The sequence below is a fragment of the Vidua chalybeata genome, chromosome 5 (genome assembly GCF_026979565.1).
Source record: "Vidua chalybeata isolate OUT-0048 chromosome 5, bVidCha1 merged haplotype, whole genome shotgun sequence".
In the NCBI taxonomy this organism is placed as follows: Eukaryota; Metazoa; Chordata; class Aves; order Passeriformes; family Viduidae; genus Vidua; species Vidua chalybeata.
In genome coordinates, this window is record NC_071534.1 from 30,412,448 (window position 1) to 30,435,135 (window position 22,688).

Genomic DNA, 22,688 nt, shown 5'->3' on the forward strand with positions numbered 1-22,688 from the left:
TCCTAATTTGAAGGGGACTTCACACAAGTGTACAGGGGTTGCTGAACTGTTTAGGATTTCAGATGTGGTCAGGAGTTTTACAGAATCACAGAATGTTTTGGGTTAGAAGGGACCTCACAGCTCATCCAGTTCCATTCCGCTGCCTTGGGCAGGGACATATTCCACTAGATCAGGTTGCTGAGATTCCCATCCAGCCTGGCCTTAAACACTTTTTATCTCAGTGGGTAACAGCATCCCCAGTGTTTTAATTTTGTTCTATTTATTCATATTAGCAGACAGAACTCTACAATTCACAATTTATTAGGTACCTATGTCTTAGCAAGTGATTCCCAAAAGAACATCTGAAATCCAGCACTTGCAGATCTCCCCTTCAGAAGCCTTTGACCTGAAATAAACCAAAACCACATTTACTTCACCAGAAAGAATAGTACATCAACTAAGAAATGTTTTTAAAACTGTCACCAGCTGACATTCACTTCTGCTTTCCTTAAAAACCATCCATCCCTTGACTTCTTCAGAGCATTCCCACATTAGCCTGGTTCCCTAGAGGGGCTGTCCTCTCATCTCTTGGATGACAAATTCCTTCAAGTCTGCTGTCTCTCATATCCCTGTTTTCCATCTTGCCTGGTCATTGTCTCATTATAACACTCCATGTGTGCTAGAGATGGCTTGTCCTACCATTCTAGGGTTTTATTCTTCCTTTTGCCCAGCAGCTCTTTGTTGAGCTGGTTCAATGGAGTGGCCCAGCCAAATTGTTTCAGCATTCATGCTCCTCTGTTTACCACAGAGAATCCATGTAGTCAGTGCTCAGAGTGTGTGCAAGGCCCTCACATGCCACAATCAGTGGCTTAGCAGGAGGAAAAGCAAAAGCCAAGGAATGGAAGCAGGAATCTGGTTTGCCTCTGACAGCCCCTTGAACTGTGCTCTGGCAGCTCCGAGGGAGCCTTCCCTGGGGACACATCAGGCACATGTGCTTTGGGGAGCAAGAGGATCCAGGGCTGATCCTCGCTGCTGCTGCTGCTGGGAGTTCGCATGGTCACGGCGTGTGACCCAGCTGGGAGCAAGTCCCTGCCTGGCTGAAGGGGCTGCACGTAGCTCTGTGCTGGCTGCTGATTTCCATGACCGAATTCCATGTCCTGCACGGCATGTGCAGCTCCCCTGCGGAATCATCCATGGCTGGAGAGCTCCACAGGGACACAAATGGGCACTGAGAGTAAGTGCTACCCTTTAAAAGCTCACATCTCTGAGTGAAACCATGTGGCAAGCTCTCTGTGTCTTTGCTAATGAACATTTCACCCCTTGAAAGGTATTTTTACCCTCTTCTGTGTGCATGGTGCTGATGCGTCCGTATTTGTGGCAATTTTACCAGGCTGAAATTCCACAGCCTCTTGATGATTTCAGGTACCAAACTATTGTGGGCAATTTTTTCAAAGGGAGGTCTGGAATCTCTTACTACTAAGGAAACCTCTCCCCTTTTCACAACAGGAACAAAACATCAACAAACTTTAGATATGTATTTGCACACAAACATTTGTACATGCACACATTTTTCCTCTGCAGTTTATTTCCCCAGTGACATACTCCAAATGACATTCCCAAAGTACCCATATGAAATGCCTGGAAATCCTAATGGAGGGGTAAGAGTTCCTAGCCTTTTTCCACCACTGCATGCAAATATAAGTCAAGCTGAAAATTGCCAAGAGGAAAGTGACCATGAGAAACTCACTGAGACACTTGACAGAAATCTAAACCAACACATTGGAAAGAGTTACAAACAAAAAGTGGTCTCAAAACCAGCGCTCCTCCTGTGACATCATGTCACATTAATCACTGCTAGGTTGACCTAATAAGGATGAAAACTCCCACTTCAGAGCCTGCTCTCCCAAACAAAAAAATGCATTTTCTGCTGTGTTGGACCTTCCTTAATGTCTGCCAGAAGAGATGGAGCTGGAAGCTTTGCTCAGATGTCAGTGTAGTTAGCTGAGGCCCAGGGTGGGAAAGAAGTCCATCTTAGCAAGGGTCTTTTCTCTCTAAAGCACAATGGAGTCTCTGACAATGAGGATTCATTATATATATATATATATATATATATATATATATATATATATATGTGTGTGTGTGTGTGTGTGTGTGTATATATATATATATATATATATATATATATATATATAATGGAATCTTTTGGCTAGAAAAACAAAGTAAAAATAACTTGGAGAATCCCTACTGTCAAATCTGGCAGTGCTTCTTTAAATATATGAATGTATATATATATATATATATATAAAGGTAAACAAGCTTTTCTCCTTTGATTTGATAATGTGCCCAAGGAGAACTTAAGTTGAAGTATTTTACTGATAAATTAATAGTTCTGTGCTTGAAGTAGAATAGGAAAGAATGTATTGATATTCACAGATGCATGGTTTTGGAAAGACTAAGGAGTTATCACCACTTGCTGGCTGAATGATCTGCAGTGGATTGCAAACACTGTGCAAGGTGTGACTACTTACTTAAAATAATATTTCTGTTTTGTGGATACCACTAAGAGTCTCTCAGTGAGCAAGTGCTCAGATGTTGGCATCTGAAATTACAAAGATATGATTGATTACGTGTTTCCATGCTAAATTATTGTGCTTGTACGTGTCTTGTGCATGATTTCAGATTAAATATCGCCACCTGTAAAGTCTCTAGCACCTCTGTTTTGAAGACTGTTCCACCTACCATTCAGTACATGGTCAAGAAATCTTTATTTCAGTCTTCTGAACTTCTTATTTCTCTAGTTTTGTGCCTTTCCTCTTGTAATTTATATGGCTGAATTAGAACTCATTGCCTGCTGCTTTTTACCTTTAACCAGAGTATTGAATTGATATTTGAACAGATTATTGTCCCTTAAAGAAAACACCCATGACTGATAACACCATACTTGCTGCTAATATAAACTGAAGGATATTCACATCTTTAAACTTAGGTTAAATTTAATATTTTATGGAGCACATTCAGTCTTGTGTTCCATTTTTCATGTGGATGTTGACAGTATAAAGGAGCTGACTATAAGGAAAGCTTCAGTCCAGAAATTTTATTACTCTCTTAATTTAACACAAAATATTTAAAGAATGCAGTGAGATTTTGTATATGGAAAAAAATAGCACATGCCAAACAATTTAGTCTGATCAGCCAAGAATAGTATCTGTTTATAATATGATTTAAAACACCAGCTAAGGCTGAGCAGACAACATTTATTAGTACTCGATATATTTTTGAAAAGCTGTGAGACAAAAAGCTGACCACCCAAGGGGAAAACAATTGTCACTTGCTCTTGCTCAAGCTCAGCAGAGTTTCTTTCAGTTTTGCTTCATGTCCTGCCCTTGACTGAATTTGGAAACTGTGACAGTCAGCAGAAGCAGCCCCTTTCTGACAGACCAACACAGATGACCCAGAATGAAAGACCTAACATCAAAAAACATACCCTGAAGGATAACAAGGCTGGGCCATGGGAGGATACAATCAATTTTCATTACTATTGTGGTTACAAAAGAAAAAAAAAGCACTTGAGGAAAGCAGTCATGTTCCCTGGATGAGGAAGATGTTGAGCCCCAAACCACAATAGCCCTTTGCAGTCACTCCAGTGCCATTCCTCAGTTTTATGATCTTTGTAGTAGACCTCAGACCATAAAATCAAGAAATATAATTTCACTTTGGTCCACACAAAAGCTGGCTTTCTCCTCCTTGCTACTAAGCCAAAATTTAACAACAGCAGGAATCCAAGTAAACTCCTGTAACAATGTGATACCCTAATTTTTACAAATTGTCCCCAGGGACAATTGTCAATGCTGTTTGATGAATCCATAATTAGCATTGAAACGCATTTGTCAAAATAAATCAACCATTTGGGGATGCCTAACTCTGCTGGGGTTTCTGTTCTCCCATGTTTGTTTGTTTCCTCTGTGGGAGATTAATTTAAGACTCAGAGGAAAGCTTTCTCTTGACCAAAATTCATTAAACTCTCCCTATCCATAAATTTGGAGTGCAGCAGGGACCATTAGATCATCCCATGTGACATACTGAGCAATAGAGGCCATGACATCATGCACAGCTACTCCTGCACTGGGCCCAGAAAGGTGTGCAGAGATTAACATACATACTCCAGAAAATTACAGCATGTTTGTGCTGGGAGTGGTGTCTTCAGATAGATCAACTCTTCCTCAGGGTACAAAAAAAAGGTGTTAAACTTTTGTTAAAGGTGAAGAGGGAATCCAACATGGGTTTTTTGCCTCTGAATTTTTAATAAACTAAGTGTTAAAATAATTGTTAGCAATAACTAAAGTATGGACTATATTTTCCTTAAATGGATGTTTTTTGTCTTCCTTGCATTGAAGTGTGTCTTGATGATCCTAGAACATTCCTTTCTCTGCTAGCTAATAACTCATCAGTGTTCTGAGAGTCCTCAGCCAGAAACCCCTGAATACTTAGTGTTTTAAAATATTTCTTTTACTGTTTTACTATTTCTGTGACTGTGAGTGCCTCAATCCCAGTGGCTGCTCCTCTTGAACAGCATTGATCTTGTCTCTGCAGGCTAAATTTCTCTTCAGCATCCAATAAGGGAATATGGGAACGTATTTTATCTTTACTGTCCAGTTATCACATGAAAAATCTCCTTCTTTTTTTTTTTTTTTTTTTTCTCCAAAGAATTCTTAAGGGAAAATAGAAAACACAATTCAGGGAGATAGGGCAGAGAAGCATTATTAATATGCTAAGGGTATTAGAAATTCTTGTCTGTCATCTTAGATTAGTCTGGATGTCATGTAAACACAAATATAGGGAAAAAATATTTTCATATAAGCATGTGGGGGAGAAAAAATTAACTCTCACCTGGCTATTCAAGGAACCCCCACCAGTGCATTGAAAACACCAGGCCCAGCAGAGATTCTATTTTGTGAAAATAATGAAAGCTTTGTTCATTTCATCATGTAATATCTAATGTTTTTTCTCCTGTCAAAGCTCCTTTCTGGTCTTGGACTAACTACTTTTGCAGCTTGCAGTGAAAAACATTTGCTAATAATAACCACTGGAGTGCTTGGAAACTGGTTTCAAAAAATGTCCTCAGTCTCTAGTTTGTGAAGAAAAAAAAGATGTGGAGAATTAACCATCTTTTTTATTTTCAATCAGAAAAAATAGTGTGTCCATGCTGCTATCCAGATTGCAAAGTAAAAGCATGATTCTTGAACTTTATAAAGTGTAGATAAAGGCTCAGACTTCTATGAAATTAATTCACGGTGGCTGTGAGGCAAAACCTCTAAAATGACCCTTTGTCGTGGAGTGACACATGGCTTGAGGGCAAAGGGCTATGGCACACATGAGGTGTTAACTAAATCTGAATGTTCCTCTGGCTCTCACTTTACAATGTCCTGAGTACCCCAGAAAGCCCAGAAGGAAGAAGGGTAACCCTTCTGTGGAGAGAGCCAGGCAGTTGTATAGGCTAGGGCAGATCGCTGTGGGACAATGTGCTCATGAAGACATGCTCAAGGGGCAGAACTGTTTTACAAGGCCAGAATTGTTTTACAAGGCCAGAGTGATGCCAGGGGTAGCAGAGAGGTTCAAAGTGTGGCTTGCAGCAGGGCCTTGCCAGTGCTGAGCTCCAGCTTCTGTCCCTGGCTCATACCAGTTTTTGCAAAAGAGAGCGTAAGGAGTCCTGAAGGTGACAGCCATAGAATCAGCTGCCAACAGGGAAAGTTTCCTCCAAATCCTATTACTCAGATCTTGGCTTCAACCCTGGAGCATTAATCTTTATATCCCCTGTAAGCACTGTCTGTGTTTGTTTGCTCTGTGTCCCCACCACGGCAATTCTGAATCTTCTGGGTGTCCCAAACAAGTACAAAGGCTCTCACTGCCATTTTTCTGTTTAAAACAGAGAAACTCCTTAGGTGAAAGCCAGGAAGAAAAAAGAAAGTGCAATCCCAGACATTATGCCTGCCCTGGAAGGACTTTAAAATTACTTTTCTAAGCTTAAAAAACAGTTTTGCTCTTCTGGTAGGCTGCACAAAGAGCCAAAGCATATTAAATACACAGAATAAGTGATGTCAAGTAATGCAGTTCTAGTTACACCATGTTGCAGAGGGATGGGAATGGTAGGGACACAAATAAGTGTGAAGGGATGATGTTGATACCTTATTGAATCTAATTTACTAAATTATTATCAATGAGATGCACGGTTAACTGCTAACATGGACTGTCAGCACTATTTGGTAGAAATCTCATCGTCATCCTTGACTTGTCAGTCTGTGTTACAAGCAGAAGGCTTCAAATTTAAAATAAAGCCCCTTTCTGACAAAGTTGCCAGGGAGAATAAATAATTAAATGTATTGAGCTGTGATGCTGCCAGCTGATCCCCTCTCAGCAGGCTAAGCTGGGTCTGAAATCTGTCCTTTCAGTGAGGAAAGCAGCTCCCGGGCCAAAGACCTCCCTCCTGCTTTCCACCACTGGCTGCCTCTGTTCCTGACCTCTTCCAAGACTGCAAAACTTGCTCAGGAAAGGGGCTTTGAACTGAAGGATTTTCTGCACGGAACAGGAACACAGCATATATGAACATAACATTCATGGCACAAAGCTGTGCCTTGTTTATCTGTTCAGCTTCCTGGCATATGAGTGAGGTGTCTTAGTGTTACCTCAAAATACCAGTATCCCTGCAGTAGTGTTCCAAGAAACAGAGTGTATTAGATGTGAAGCAGAGAGAGCTGTGAAGATGAAATAAAATTTTGAAGGAGAAAATGAGAAAATTATTCTGGGGAAAAAAAAGCTCATTTGAAATACTGAGAGAATAATGAGGTAATATAGGTAACATAAAATTATTATTCAAAAGGACCATGGAAAAGGCTGGGATACAGGAAGGACCAAGAGTATAGAAGAATGAATGAAGAATACAAAGGGATAAAAATGAAAGAAATAGGGGAAAATCAGAGATGGAAGAAATAATTATTTGTTGAGGGTTAGGATTTTTCCTTTTGTTTCTTTCTCTCATGGAATTTTGTCCCACTTGTGGCTAAGAGATAATAACAACCAGTACTTAAGAGAGGCAAAAAAGGCAAGGGAAGCATGCAGCTGGCTACTCTTACCTGGGAGGTTTTCTCTTTGGAAGGGCAAAGATGCCATGAGATTTTGGCCGGGTGGCGAGGGGCTGGGCTAGGCTCCTCTCACTCTTGGCATTGGAGTAGGTACAGCTGGTCTGTAGTCGCTGCCCAGAGGATTTGCTGCCATGATGGAGCTTTTGTCCATCCTTTGCGTATCCTACTGTGGGCGAGCCTTTGCTCATAAGAGCAGTTGTTGGATTGGGACATTATTAACATCCAATCTGACTGGAATGGACCCTTACCATCTATTTGGGTGCTCAGGGAAGAAACCCAGGATGCCAACCCTCTTCCCCTTCTCGGCTGCGTGCGGCAGCTGCTACAGGAGGAGCCTGGCTGCCACTGCCCAGTCCCACTGCTTTCTCCTCTACACTCTAACCCAGCACCCCCTGCCTGCCGTGACACCTGCTACAGCTGTAGAGTTTCTGATACGTTTCCTTGGGTACTCTGGTGTCTGCTCATCCCTGCTGTCCCAGCCACTGCTCCGCGGTTCCTGCTACGGCCCATTTCTGCCACCCAGCCTGCCTGCCATTACTGCGTGAGGGAGATGCAGCCGAGCCCGCACCAGAGCGCCCCCTGCAGGCAAGGGGGAATCATCGTGCCCACCCTGCCCAGCCGGGAACCAGCAGCACGCCTGCTGGCCGTGACTGGAACTGCACCAAGGGGAAAGTGCTGTGGCCGAGAGATGGCTGCGGGGGGTTCCTTGTTCTGTGTGCATTCCTGCCATTGTTGTTGTTTGTTTGCCTTGTTATACACACTAGTAAAGAACTGTTACTCCTTTTCACGTATCTTTGCCTGAAAGCCTCTTAATTTCAAAGTTGTAATAATTCAGAGGGAAAGGGGTCATATTTTTTTCCATTCCAAGGGAGGTTCCCACCTTCCTTGGCAGACACCTGTCTTTCAAACCAAGACATTGTAACTTTTTTTATTATTATTTTGTATAAAATCTGCTTTTGCACAGCATTTGACTTAACCATGTATCCAATAGAGAGCCCCAGAGAAGTTCACAGTCCTGGAGTTCAGAGACAAACTGTATGTACTTCACTCTGACTCTTCTTGGAAGTTGCAGCTGATCATTGTTTGGACACACAAGGGACAGATTAATTTCTCCAGATGTTCACCATCCACCCTTCCACAACATTAATGGGCAGGCCAGGGAATGAATGCTTTCAGCAGAAACTTCAATTTCCTGTGCTGATTCAGATGAAGTATTTTGTCAGAGTTTTTGTTCTGAAGAGCATCTGTTCCAAATGCAGGGAGTCTACACCTCAGAGCAATGCCCCTCCATGCCACCAGACAACACCTTGAGAAGCCTGAAACCATCCATCCAACAATTGCTGATGAGCTACTTCCTAAGAGAATGAGAATCCAGTTTTGACTTTTGACTGTTTGACCTTAGAGTAAAAAGCAAACATTTAAATGTTTGAGTGGCTTGGAGGGTCAGAACAAGGATAATACTTCTCTCGAGCCACAGACATAAGACAATTTCTGCAAGAGATTTGAACAGGAACTTGTCCATAGTTATGCTTACTTACACGGGAACAAAACATGTATCAATTTAGGCTACCAAATGTGACAGAATTAGTTGTCTTACTTTTATGTATTCCTGTAGAAAAACTTGTGATGACATTTTTGGGAAGGCCCCAGGTAACAAATGCCCATTTTAATTCGAAGAGGAAAGCTTTTTCCCACCAATTCTCAATGCCAGATTATATTAAAAACACAGGTGAGACACTGCTAAAACCCCAGGAATTCAGCAGCAGCATCCAAGTCCTCCTGAAAAGCATTCAGACAGTTTTGAAAATACTATGTCTAATATTATTGGCAGGCTTCCCTCTCATTCCCATTCATGAGTTCCCACTGGCAAAAAATAACCTTCTTCTGGAGGATGCAGACTTAATCCTATGAAAAATAAGTGAAACAAGTTCACGTGTTTCCTTCCATATATGAATCTATCAGAGAAAGCAAAACAGGATTTGGTCTTCCGTCATGAAGAGAATGTAAAGAGGCATCTGCTTTTTCCAGCTTGAATAAATTCAATGAAACAGATGCCCAGGTGGCAGCCAGGAGGACTGGGATTTCTTAGCTTGGCTTACAGCTAATCTAAGATGTGTGTTGTTCTGCAGCCAAGTATCTCACCCTGAGAAGAAGAGCAGCACTCCATCATTTTACTGGTTTTTCTGCCTGGGGTGACACCAGCTTTCCTGTGGGATGGACAGGTTGCTCCACCTGACCTGAATTTGCTCTCAAAATGCCCTTGCCACAAACCAACAAAAAAGAAAAAGCCTGGGAAACCAAAGGTGAAATGGTGGCTCTTCTCCAATAAAATCCTTGATATATTTAGTTACTCCCTTTAAGAGTACAAGGAATTCACACAAAAAGATCAATATCCAAATGTCATGCACAAAATCTGTGGGAGCTGTTGAATACAGGAGTTTTGTGAAGCACTCACTTGCATAGGAAAGCCTCACATTTTGTGACAGCCAGCAGAAGATAAGAAAGAGACCCTTGATAGGAAAAATACAATTTAAAAAATCAGCATGCCATTAAAACAAGTATAAATACACATTATATTACATGAGTGAAGTGTGTTTTCTTTAGTGTATGTGCCATTTTTTATTAATTCATACACTAAGTGCTAAGGTGTTTTCTAATGCCATTAGGTGGTGCTTTCAGTAAGTAATGGAATAAATAGCTCTTGCACGGTTCTTTTCTGCATTGTGTTCTTGTTTTCTTAAGTAAAAAGAAATTGAAGCAAAACACCACAGGTGCCTCCTCTTTCCGAAGCCCAGTGCCCTAGCACAAAGCTGTGCATCACGTTTCTGAGGCACTCTGGTTCCCCTCGGGTGTGATAAACTGCACTTTGGGCACGATGAGCGACGAGTTGGTTCTCCGCATGGAGTTGCTCCTCCGAATGGAGTTGTTTCTCCTCATGGAGTTGCGTTTCCTCAAGGAGTTTTGGTGGGACAGCTCGCTCTTCTGCAGGGTCTGGATGAGGATGGAGGGCTTCTCATCGAGCTCCCGGGCACTGCAGCGCGGCGCAGCCACTTTGATGGTGTTGCCAAACTTGGAGTAGTCGACAGCGTACACACCTTCCTCCTCGGTGACAATGGGCACGAAGCGGTGACCCCACAGGATCTCCTCTGCCACGTAGGATGTTCTCGCCTGTGTCGTGATGCCCGTGGTTTCTACAACCCCTTCCAGTATCACGATGAGCTCCAGGTCCTGGAGCGCCAGGTCGGAAGCAGAGATATCATAAAGAGGACTCCGCTTGTCAATGACATGACAAATGATCAAGGGAGCCACCAGGAAAATGTTGTTGCTTTCAATGGGGTTATCCACGGGGATATCCATTTGGTGAATGGGTATGACTTCTCCTTCAGGGGTCATGGTCTTCCTCACGACCTGGATTCTCACTGAGGCGCTGATAATCATGCTCTTCCTCAGGTCCCCCACCCGGAACATGAAGCAGAGCTTGCCGTTGCGGACAGCGATGACTGCCTGCCGGCTGAAGATCAGCGTCTCGGCCCGCCGGTGAGCCTGTGCCGTCTTCATGAATATGCAGCCCAGCATGACGGCATTGATGATCAGCCCCACAATGTTCTGCAGGATCAGGACCGTGATGGCCAGGGGACACTCCTCTGTCATCATCCTGCCCCCAAAGCCAATGGTTACCTGGACTTCGATGGAGAAGAGGAAAGCGGAGGTGAAAGACCTGTAAGGGAAGATTGCACCCAGTTAACTCTCAGGACACTGAGCACAGACTGAGAAGCTGTTAACATGTACTTCCAGAAACAAACTTAAGGACCTGTTTGTATGGCTCTAGTACACATAACCCTTCTGTCAACACCAGCCAAAGCATTGCATGCTTGGTGGCTGGTGTAGTGTCTAATGGTGGCAGGGAAGACCTCAGAGCCTGATCTCAAAGACCATCTAGGTGACCCGGAGCAGCTCAGGGAATCGCTGTCCAGGAGCACAGGCTACCCACTGGCTTAGTGAACAGATCTGGAACAGCTGGGCTTTCCACCTTCTCTATCCCATGAAGCCCTTGGTGGAGAGAGGTGGTTTTGGCAAGCATGGGCAATCAGCTGGCACACTGAGATCTTTCCACCAGCCTGTTCAGGGAAAGGAAACAGGGAAGACTGCAGCACTTCATTCATGTCACGTGAATCATGACCCAGAATTTCCTGGCGGGGGGAAAAGGGGCTTTCCCAGATTTGTGCCGCTTCCCAAACCCTTTCTCGCCTCGTGAATGAGCAGGATGAGGCTGCAGAAAGAGGCCAGTGGCCCCCAGGTGCCCCCTGCACAAACTGGCAGCAGGACAGTGCTGTGACCCAGGGCTTGGGTTCAGCTCACTGCCAGGGCAAGACCAGCAGGAAAATTTCAACACAGAAGTGGGATGTAGAAGTGTGGGTTAAGTTAAATACCCTAAAATGCTATGGTGCTGGACATGAGCAAATGCTGTCCACAAACTTCCCAAAATACATTATTTATAGTAGCCACAAAGTCAAATCCCCTGTATATATCAGGGTCCTTAACTTCCTTTTATATTTATTTATTTATTTATTCCTTCCAGATACATTGTTCCAGTGCAATCCAATAAATCTGAAGCATCCCAGTGCTTAACAGGGTAATACCAGTGGAAAATATATCCTGCCCATGAAGATGGATCTAAGTAATTAATTGGGTTAGCTTTGCTTTTCAATTAATCTGCTTTTAAATACTTTTTTTTTTTTTTCTTTTCTAGCCATATTTTCACTGGGGTATTGAGGACACATTTAAATAGCATAGGCAATATCAAGGATAATTTTCTGTGCAATGAGAAAGTCTATCTTTGAGAAAACCAACCAGTCTCTGTGCAGGTATCTTTGAAATAACTTTCTTATTTTGCCTTTTCTATTCTCTTAATCATTAACAAATTCCTTTGTATTGAGGGAGTTTCTTTTATATTTCACTCTGAAGGAATCAGGGACAAAGGAGTTACTTAATAGAATCTATGGAATGATTTCTTATAATCATGAATAGCCAGTTACATGCAGAATGAAGCTTCTGGATTCAATTTCAGTCAGCTTAATTCAGCTTAAAACTCTGTCCAGTAAGTAGTCTGACTTCCTTTAGCAATACCCTTCTTTAAAAAAAAGGGAAAAAATCCACCTTTTTAACAGTGGAAGTAAGTGGAAGAGCAAATTTGGAAAGCATTTTAACCATGTGAAATGGGAGCAAGAAAGTGCAAATCACACTGTTCCCAGGTCCTTCCCCTCAGAGCTGTGTAGCAGCTTTCCTTTCTGGATGTTTGCTTTCTGCGTCAAAGAGATGTGATGCTTAGACATTTCTGCACTACTCTGTAAAATGAAAGGGCTGTGCAAGCTCTAGGCATTGGTTAAAATTTCCAAAGCCAGGTTTTCCTGTAAATATGTAATGGCACCTACCCAACAAGCTGTCCTGAAATATCTGTGGGCCTAAACCTCATGGAGTAGGCTAAAAATTTTTTGTCATGATTTTGGCATTCCAATACTAAGGGTATTTTACACCCCAAAACTTGCTATTCTTAAAGACGTCAGCAATCACATCATTACTTCATGACTTTGACCAAAGTGGTAGCCAGAAAGGAAAAGATTTCCCATGGCTTGGACATGGGCACTGGAGCAGCTGTTGCCTGGACATCCCGTGAGGGAGGGGTGTGTATTCTTTGGCATGGGCTAAACCTGAAATGATATTGATTCATTCATTTTACTTCCTAGCAGGCATCCTGGAAGAGCCACAGGCAGCTATGGGGAGGGAACAGGGGGAGAGTCCTGGCTGTGGATGTACCTGGCCCCAGTGGCATGAAGCCCTTGGTCCCCAGCTCAGGGTCTGCAGGGTGACACAGCAGCCATGCTGAGGGAGCCACCAGCCACGCACAGGGATGTCCCCTCAGCTGACCCTGCAGAGCTTCAGGGTTGTAGCTGTTCACTAATTCCAGCTGGACAGATCCCACAAATCCCAGAAATGCTGGGGGTAACGCTCCTGCGGATGCAAGCTGGGTCATGACATCTCATTTCAGAGGAAACTGCTTGTGGCCAGACATCAGAAAAGAAACAAGAGGGCAATCCCTGCTCCAATTCCCCCCAGCCTGGTGAAGGGTAGCTTGGAAAAATCCCCTCTTCTTTTACCTTAGAAAATCCCTATTTAGCAAAAAAACTGTCAAAACAAAGGGAGAATTAAATCTCTGCTTCCTCATAAGCCAGATACAAAGGCCCTTCAGACTTGGTGAGGTACCTCAAAACTTTGTGTGAGAAAGGAGCAAAGGGAAGTGGATTCACTGATATGTCAGAGCACCCTGCAGCCCCCAGACCCTCACAGCACTGCAATGTGTAGAGGCAGATGAGCTGGGGCAGCCTGGTGGTACAGAACCAGGACTTTTCTATCTAAAAAACTAGTGCTAAAAAAGCAGATTTAATTGATGAGATCCTGAAGTGATCGTATGGCTTTCCCCACCTGTAATTCACAGTCTTCTCTTCCATGTATGTTTGTGTCAGCTTATCAGTGCCCTGACAATTGTCATGGCTTTGGGGACAGAGAGTAAAATACTTCAACAGGCGATATTTAATCCAGTCATCCCTTAAGCTTTCACTGTCTGACACAAATGCACAGTGCAGAAAGCATTCCTCTGTCCAGCTGCTGGCCTATGGCTTCACCAAGGTATTTTGAAGCCCTGCATATTTAACACTCTCAGGAGAGTCATCTTGAAACACACTTAGTTTTGTCCTAAGTGACACATTTCCTGGCACCTCTGACTGGTGCCCTGCCTGACACCCAGGGCTGGTTCCCTGCCTCTCAGGCATCGCTCTGGAGGGAGCACCTCTGGCCAACGTGGCGCTGGGGATGCTCCCACTGCCGTAGACAATGTTACAATACATATAACACATACCCACTCTTGCAGCAGGCTCTTATCTCGACAGGCAATCGAGTTACCCACAGAGTGTGGAGACACATGAAAAGCAGCAGGTCTCCCTCTCTTTCAGATCCTGTAAGGAATCAAAGACATCTACAGTACAGTATTTTCCAAGCCCGGGAGGCTTGCTGAATTTATGCAATCTAGAGGAAAACACTGCACTTTTCAACTGTCTCAACCAAACCCAACGGTTCATGTAAACCAAAAGCTGCACTTCAGACAACTCCAGGACAGCTGGCAGCTCTGTCCCCACCCTTCCTTCATCCCACCAAACTCTACTTTACCTGACACATGTCACGCATGGCGTCCACTTCGTGCTGTTCGAAGGGTTTTCCGTGCTCGGGTCCATGTCGCCATGGGCAAAAGCCACCAGCCACCACATCATGGCAAATAGCAGCCAGCTGCACAAGAAGGACATGGTAAAGATGACCAGAGTGTGACGCCACTTCAAGTCCACCAGGGTGGTGAAGATGTCCTGCAGGAATCGCCCCTGCTCGCGGATGTTCTTGTGAGCCAGGTTGCAGGCGCCGTTCTTGGCAATGAAGCGGGCTTTGCGTGGGTGGTCGCGGATGCGTGGCTTGCGCAGGTTCTCGGCAGCGATCCGTGCCAGCACATACTCTTCAGGGATGATACTCTTGCGAGCCAACATCTTCTTGCCACCATAGTCCACTCAGCAAGATGCAAAATGGGGGGTGGTCCCTCTAGCAAGTATCTGCAGGGCTGGCTTTACCCTGCAAAAAAGAGTGAACCTGGTCAGAGTTGTCAGCTGTGCAAGAAGCCCCGACTAGGTACCCCCTGCCAAACCCCACTACATTAAATGCTGGTTCTACAGTGCCGTCTGTCTCTCAGACCGTCATTTTTATATGAGCAATTGGTATCAGCTCGTAGCAGAAATGAAAGATGCTATTTGGAGACTCCTTGCAGGAAGGAAGGCTGCACAGCAGTCTCACAAAGTCGGTGTAAAGTACCGTGACAGACACCAGCTCGGCTCCTCAGGCTGTTTCTACGGGAGACAGAACACGAAGCACTAAGTTATTCGCATCCTTCAGGACCTGAAGAATCAGACGTCTGTGGTTTGAGCCGAAGTTAGTCTGCGGAGACGCGTGGAGACTCCCTCCTTACGGCTGCAGCCCCGCAGCGCATCCAGCAGCGTGTCGGGAGTCCCTGCCTCGTCCCCCGAGACCATCACAAGAAGGAGCTGAGCTGGAGGTGCGGCAGGCAGGGAGCGGGACTCCTCGGAGCAGGCGATCGCATTTTCCCTCGCAGCTCTCCTTCCCTTCCGGGATCAGGCGGGGAAACCCTCCCTTTATTCCCAAACTTTGTCCCCAAACGGGTGACAGAACAGACCCACGGAAAGCCCGGCTCCCCGGCGGCTGGCCCGTCCCACCGGGGGAGGGCAGGGCTGTCTGACCCTCCAATGCCTCGCAGGGTCCCCCCAGCCCCCGGCCCCGCCGCCACTCACGGCAGAACGGGGCGGGACGCGACCGGGGCGGGCGGAACGGGCTGGGGCTCGGGGGGATGCGCAAGGGGCCGGGCGGGGCTCGGAGCGGGTGGTCGGGATGCGGAGCACGGGAGCACAAGCTCCCTGCGCTGCGCCTGTGGACCATGGGTTGAGGGGGTTTTAGGCAAGTTCCAGCCCATTTAACAGCAGGACGAGGTGCTAACGCTGCTGGTCTGTGCCATTTCACTAGTTACACAAAGGTGCGCTCGTGCCTGCTTCCCCTGGCAAGCCACGAGTTGCGGCCTTCCTAACTTTATCTTCCCTCGAATCTAGCTGAGACAGAGGAAGCGAGGCTCGTGCGTAAGTGTTTGGGGGACCAAAGCCAGAATCTCATGACCTTTGCAGCTTCGGACAAACTTAATTACCTGTCTCTGCAAGAAAGGAAGAAAGACATTTCTTTTCACGGGTCACAGCTCTTGATGAGCCGGGTTAGGCCCGTTGTAATGTTCAGCTGGGAAATGGCCACTGGTAGATGGGGATTTGTATTTGGGATGGGTGTAGGAGGAATTGTGTACAACGACAACCTCTTCCCCACCTCCCCAGTGAAATCCCTGAAGTTCTTTCTCTTTCCCATTGGTTGAGGTTAATAGTTTTGGCCCTTGTGTTTAATGGAAACTTGCATTCTTGGAAATTGCAGGGGTTTTTTTTTGTTTGGTTGGGGTTTTTTTTGGGTTTTTTTGGGTTTTTTTGGGTTTTTGTTTTTTTTTTTTTTTTTTTTTTGGTCCTGAAGTCTTAAGAGTTTGTAATGGGAAGAATAAACAGTACATCAACTTTATGAAAATATCTAAATTCAGATTTTAATGAAGCAAAATGCAGAGATTGTGTCAGATTAACGCCCTCGTATCCAAGGAGTGTGAGAGAGAGAGTGTGTGTGTGTGTGTGTGTGTGTGTGTGTGGTAGGGAGGTTCCAAACTTTTCTGTGTATCACTCAAGTGAATCACCTCTAGGGTATAAAATTTCTACAGAACAAAATACCTCACTCCCCTCTGTAAACTAGGGAAAAACTCGACAGGCCTGCTGCAATCAGGAAGGTTTTAAGCATATTCAGGCTTGGAAAAACTGAGAAGGCACATTTGACAGGCAGTCTAATCCTCAGCTTGCAGATATCCACCCTGCTGAACACATGCACATGCTCAACTTTAAATAGATGAGTGGTTCCTGGAAACTTCTCCAGCACTGGCCTTTGCTAATACCACATACCCAGTAGCCAGAGGAGAGACAGACCCAAAGCCCCAGTCATATTAGGCAATTAGCTAAATATTTATGTGTGAAATTAACTTTAGGCAGATGGGAAGATGAAAAATCAGGGTCTAAGCCAAATGCCTTCACATTCTAACCAGACTCTTGAGTACAAACACATAAAATTACTTGGGTGGGTATCTGCATGGTCAGCATTGTTGGTGTGTGGCACTTCATGGGCTGGGCTTGGAGAACTTGGGAAATTATCCTTCTACAAATGAGGTGGCAGAGACAGCTCTGGAGCGGCTGACTCATTTGTTTCATGCAGCCCCAAAACTACATCTCACTTGGATGCAACTATTGGAAATAAGTGCTTTAATACCAGTTCCCTTTCCTTTTTTCCCTTTTCCCTTTTTCCCTTTTCCTTATTCTCTTCCTCTGCCCTTCTCCCATTTAGCTCCTCTGAAGTATTTGTTCTGTTCTAGGGCTAGATTAGTGTTCCCCAGTACAGCTGCTAGGTGCAACTCAAAACATAACTGTCTGGGAACTGCTTGCAACACTTCCCACCCCTCACTTCTTCATGAGATCTTGAATTGTATGACTTTGCTTCTGACACAAATTAGCTCCTGCCACATGCCCAAGTGCAGAGTTTGCTCTGAAGTTCTTGAAATCCACAGCTTTATAATCGGGGACACAGAAACACTAAGAAATGTTGCTTTATTTACTCGCCACTTCAAAGCATAAACCCACGTGTGTGGCTGTTTTCAGCCTCATCCCTTCTCACTCAGTCCCTCAAGCTGCTGCTGCTCCCCACCCCATCTCTGTGGGTAGCGAGTGCAACTGTGTGACACACAGTTAGTGTGTGGATTAGCAGCTAGTTTGGATCAAGCCCATCTTTGAGGGCAGGTGGGAGCAAGGAGCAACATTCCTCGAGCGACTCAAGTGGAACAGAAACTGCTGCCAGCACTGGCACTGTTAGGAGTTCCCTGTGAGCTCTCAGTCCTATGTGTTTCCTGCTAACCTGCTGGTGGTTTCCTCCCCCTTAACTGGGCACCATGCAGAGGCTGGAATTCTTGTAGCTGAGATAGGAAAGGATCCATCAAACACATGCAAATAGTCATGTCACAGCCCCAGTGTGGCTGAACAAAAGTAACTGATCCTTTCACCCACCATCACACATTGCAGAAAAAGTGCTCACAAAATCCCATCTCTTTCTCTCTGCTTGTTCAATACTGGAAGAGATGCCTTCCTCCTCACTTCTGCTGGAGATGAGTTTTGAGGAAGCCTGCTGGGCCATGACCACAGGGATGTGAGGATCAGGAGCTCCAGCCATGATTCTGAGGACAGCATCCATTTCCCCAAGTTCCAGTCTATGAATATGCTCTGGAGAGTGACTGCTACTAAAACCCTTCCCCTCTGACCTTTTAAAGACTTGCATGGTTGCCATATGCACACTTCAGTCTGAGATTTAAGTAATAGCTGGGAAAATCTCCTAAAATGTCTCCTAACCCATTTGGTAAGGAGCAGAGTGTCTGAAGTGTTGTGAACACAGCCTTTTCAGGAAAAAAAATGACCAGAATTGATGGCAGTTTTAGGTCCACTTTTCTTATGGCCCTTAATGTGCCTCCGTGCTGTTTCATTCTCCTCCACCCACAAGCATTACTGATATTATGGTAAATATCACTTTACAATTACGCCTATCTAAAAAACAGGATTAAATAATGTGCTTAGACATGAATCTGAAATTTCCACATTATAGCCCTGTCCAGCCCTTTCAGAAAATCCTGCTTTGTAGTAAGTTTTGTTTGAAATTCTAATCTTAGGTTAGAGATAGGATGACTTTGCAGGCATCCAGAGAGGTCATGCACTTAGAGCGAGGCTTCCACAGAGACGCAAAGCTGATAAGCCATATTCGGATAGCGTGGGTGAACTCTTCCCTGCATGAGCTGGCAGGACATCTATCAAACATGAAAGAACAGAAACTGCAAACTAAGGGCATCTCTTACCCTGAACCAGCTCTTCCTCCTGCCCCTCCCTCCTCTATTTCATGCAAGAGCAGCAGGACAAAAATAGTTTTTATCATCAGAATACATGTAACTAATGCCCCTCGTCCAATATAAGTTGCGTAGTGAAGTTTGTTCATTACATGCCTTTTCCTGGAATTTATCCTAAGGCTCTGGGAAGAGCAACCCCAGTTTGGGACTGTCTCCTTGCCTCCCCTTGCCATAATTTATGGGAAGGCTGTAAATCAGTTTCTAGGTGGGTTGAACATGGTTACAATGAGTCTCTAGCTGTGTTCCTAGAGTGTGATGTCCCTTAGGTGCTTCCCCTCCCTGGTTTACTGATTTTTCCAGGGTTAAATTAAGATTATGCCATTGACAGAAGGGAGATGCCATGTCTCACCTTCAGATCTTATCACACAATATCTGGCAACTCCAAGCCCTCAAATCTCAGATAGTCTGGTGGGACCTGAAGAAATAGATGGCCCCAAATCTGAATGATTCAGCCATTAAAATCTGCAGTACTCAGAGATTCTTAGGCTCCCACCTTCCTGCCTCTGATGGAGAAGTCTAATGGTCATATTGCTGAAAGAGTAAGGGACTAATGTGGCTGGTGGAATAAAAACACATATAACCATTAAAGATGGAAGAATATGCTGCCTTGAGGTGTCTGTAGCTGTGATCCTGAAGGGTGGAGGTTCTGGACCATGTCGTTTACACAAAGCTGCATTAGTTCCTTAGTTACATGGTTAAATATTTTACTGCACATTGAAATGATATTTATGGATATAGCCCAAAAATCCTGAAATAAAGGAAGAGTTAAGAAATGTCATGGGAATAGCTGTGAGGAACTCTTCTGGACAGACCTCGCTGGGACTGTTCATTACTTACTTATACCTTTAATCCAAAGATTGTATAACCATGCAACATATTTATGCATAACGCAAACTAATATACATACATGGGAATGAATTACAGTCGCCACTGAAATGTGCAGTGTGCTGGATGCTGTATTATTATATAACAGCTCATGAGATGAAAATCCCTGTGTTCCATGAAAATGAAAGGAGGCATCTTTCATGTGATGAATGACAATTACACCTAGTAGAAACCAATTAAAATATATTTTAAATAACTGCTTAGTTATAGTGTTCAGAATGTGGTTTATTATATTAGAGAAATGAGCAGCCCCTGCCAGGAATGTCTGCTCTGTTTCCATGGGTAGTATCTAGCAGCAGACAAATGCTATCAACAGTGAATAGTTAATAGTAATTGTAGTAAATAGATTTTCTAAAAATCTCTCCTCTTGACAGATTACACTTGGAAGCTTCTTGGCTTCATTCAAGCCAACACTTTAAGCTGTGCTGCCAAAACAAAACAGCATCAGCAAGTTGCTAATTTGTACGAGTCAGCGAACCTCTGCCTCATGACAGTTTTTTTCATCATCTGAATACCTGATAGTCTTTCCCCACAGTTCTGCACAGAGGTCAATTCTAGTGGAGAAAAAACAGAACAGTAAAAAACCAATGTGGAAACGATTGGGATGTTTGCATGGCAACGAATAATTTGATTTACAGTTTTGTTTTCAGACTTTTCTTAGTAGTCTCTTTAGTTTTGCTTCTGAAAGGATTTAGTTTCCAAAGAAACTGAGGAGTTCTTCACATGCCACCATGGAATTCATATCAGAGAATTTACATAACATATTCTGATTTTAAATTAGGCTGTCAAAAGATGCTACTTGAGGATACAAATATGCTGAGTTAATTTTTGCTCTTAATCACATTTAGTGGGAAAATCATTACTCCAGAGAGGTTTTTACAAGTGGCACTGTAGTTTTAGTGGATATTTTAGAGTTGATTTTGACTAGCAATATCACAGTGGGGACACGGGGTTACAGTGCTTCCAATGGGAACATACTCCAACTTCTGACTCTAGATAACGGAAACATGATAATGAAGACATGGCCCCTGTCCACAGCTTTTTTTATAAAGGTAGCTGTTGATTCAAGTGTGTTATATCTCTTTTTTTTTTTTTTTAAATAAAATACCTACAAGCATTTATGTAAAATGTTTGTGTGAGGTTTCCTTCAGCTTTTCATTATGCATTAACAAAATTGCCTTTGAATCTATTGACATTTTTACACTATAAAGCACAACAGTCCATTGCTTTGCGAAGCAAAAAGAACACAATCAATTAAATGAAACAACTTATTGTACAAGGAGTTTTTAGTACTTGACCACAGTTGAAATTATATTTCTATTTTAAGAAAACACAATTCAATATTATTGCTTTTTGCAGAGATTTTATATATAATGAGATGCAAACTTTGGGCTATGTTCCTGTTGGTACTGAGTTCCATGGAGGTGTATGAATTTATAGCAGAGCTGTTCTGCTATAACAAACCTAAGAGAGGCTTGTCCAAGTGCTTGAGAAGTGTTGGAGAATATATTCTTTCAGCTGCATGATACAGTTGGGAAAAGCAGGCACACTCCTGCAAATAAAGAGCCTTTTCAGGTCTGCAGTGAGACTGGAACTTATAAACACTTGAGATACCTCTTGTACATATCACTTGGCCTAACAAAGCAGAGATCTCTCCCTGCAGACTTTGCCTTGCTTATGCCCCTGGCTTAACAGAGCTATCCCAAACTGCTCAGGGGAAGTTCCAGTGTTTGCTAGCACGATTAAGTTTGGGCTGAGTAGAGGTTTTATGGGATATTTCTAGTTCAGAAGAAGCAGGGATGAGCTGTTATGAGCTGTGATGAGTTTGATGAAAGGCCACATACAGGAAGGGAGCAGAGCCAGCCCTTAGACCTTAGACCTGGCTCAAGGAGTGGGAAAGATAACCATGGGTTGTAAGCCAAAGGTTAAGAAACACTGTTGTGGCTCCACAAGCAGTTGCACAACCAATTCCTGTACTTAAAGGGGACCTGCAGGAAAGATGGGAAGGGACTCTGTGAGGGAGTGCGGTGGTAGGAGGAGGGGGAATGGCTTCAAATTGGAAGAGCGTAGGTTTATATTGGATATTGGAAAGAAATTCTTCCCTGTAAGGGTGGAGAGGCCCTGGCACAGGTTGCCCAGAGCAGCTGTGGCTGCCCCATCCCTGGCAGTGTCCAAGGCCAGGCTGGATGGGGCTCAGAGCGACCTGGGATAGTGGAAGGTGTCCCTGCCCATTGCATGGGGTGGATCAAGAGAAGCTTTAAGGTTCCTCCCAACGCAAACCATTCTGTGATTCTATGATTGGCAACAGCTTTGCTGTTTCTCTCCGAGGAACAGTTAACAGAAAAATAATGCAGATGGAATGAGAAATATTATTTAGAATCTATCACAGATGTCTTTCCCCTGTCCATAGTTAAATTTACACATAACCAGTGCTCACATTCAAAGCTCCTTTGCAAAAGGAAGAAGTTCATAGTTCTGAAGCACAATATCACAATACTGAAAGATAGCTTAGTTTAATGCTTAGAAAAACAAACCAACCCCCAAACATGATGTCACTAGAGTAAGTGTTCCCCTGAAGAGCAGGGGTGTTATGACAGAAAGACAGGAAGGAAGGGGGAAAGGAGAGTGAGTGCAGAGCTGTGTGAGAGAAAAAATGGGGCAAAGGGCATGGAGCTCACCTAGGAAAGAGTGGGAGGGCATAGGCAGAATAAGGAGCATCCAGAGATAAAAGCAGGAGCCTTAAAGGTCTATGACACAAGGAGATGGTGAAGAAAAAAGAGCAAGGAGGCTGTGGCAGAGAAGAAGGATTTACCAGCATGTGAAAAATGCATATTTTATGATTGGCTTTATGCAGTAGTTACAATGAATATTATATGTGTAATGTTGGAAAGTTATGCTGTATTAATTCTCTCAAGTAGTGTGTTGAATGTATTTTTAGGTTATAACACAATGTTAAAATAGAAACTATACTATGTAAGATACTTTTTAACTATCTCAAGAAAGAGATGAGATAATCA

The 22,688-nt window shown here is 43.9% G+C and overlaps 1 protein-coding gene and 1 long non-coding RNA gene across 2 annotated transcripts; both read right to left on the reverse strand.

Moving 5' to 3' along the window:
• Positions 1–307: 307 nt before the first annotated feature.
• On the reverse strand, positions 308–7,625 carry LOC128788799 (uncharacterized). Its single transcript, XR_008431206.1, has 3 exons — positions 7,524–7,625; positions 7,107–7,293; positions 308–385 (listed from the first exon to the last, which is right to left on the reverse strand). It is a non-coding gene; the product is annotated as an uncharacterized LOC128788799 (long non-coding RNA).
• A 403-nt stretch (positions 7,626–8,028) lies between these two features.
• KCNJ8 (potassium inwardly rectifying channel subfamily J member 8) lies at positions 8,029–15,329 on the reverse strand. The gene is made up of 3 exons (XM_053944028.1): positions 15,105–15,329; positions 14,337–14,783; positions 8,029–10,833 (listed from the first exon to the last, which is right to left on the reverse strand). The coding sequence occupies exons 2-3, from the start codon at positions 14,699–14,701 to the stop codon at positions 9,933–9,935; spliced, it is 1,266 nt and encodes a 421-aa protein (XP_053800003.1). The 5' UTR covers positions 14,702–14,783; positions 15,105–15,329; the 3' UTR covers positions 8,029–9,932.
• Between the last annotated feature and the right edge of the window lie 7,359 nt (positions 15,330–22,688).

What these genes read in the sequence shown, in the direction of transcription:
- KCNJ8 (XM_053944028.1), bottom strand. Translation starts at nt 14,701, where the DNA reads ATGTTGGCTCGCAAGAGTATCATCCCTGAAGAGTATGTGCTGGCACGG. An exon ending in CCATGCGTGACATGTGTCAG is followed by an intron (nt 10,834 to 14,336) that starts GTAAAGTAGAGT and finishes CTTCCCTTACAG; the next exon opens with GTCTTTCACCTCCGCTTTCC.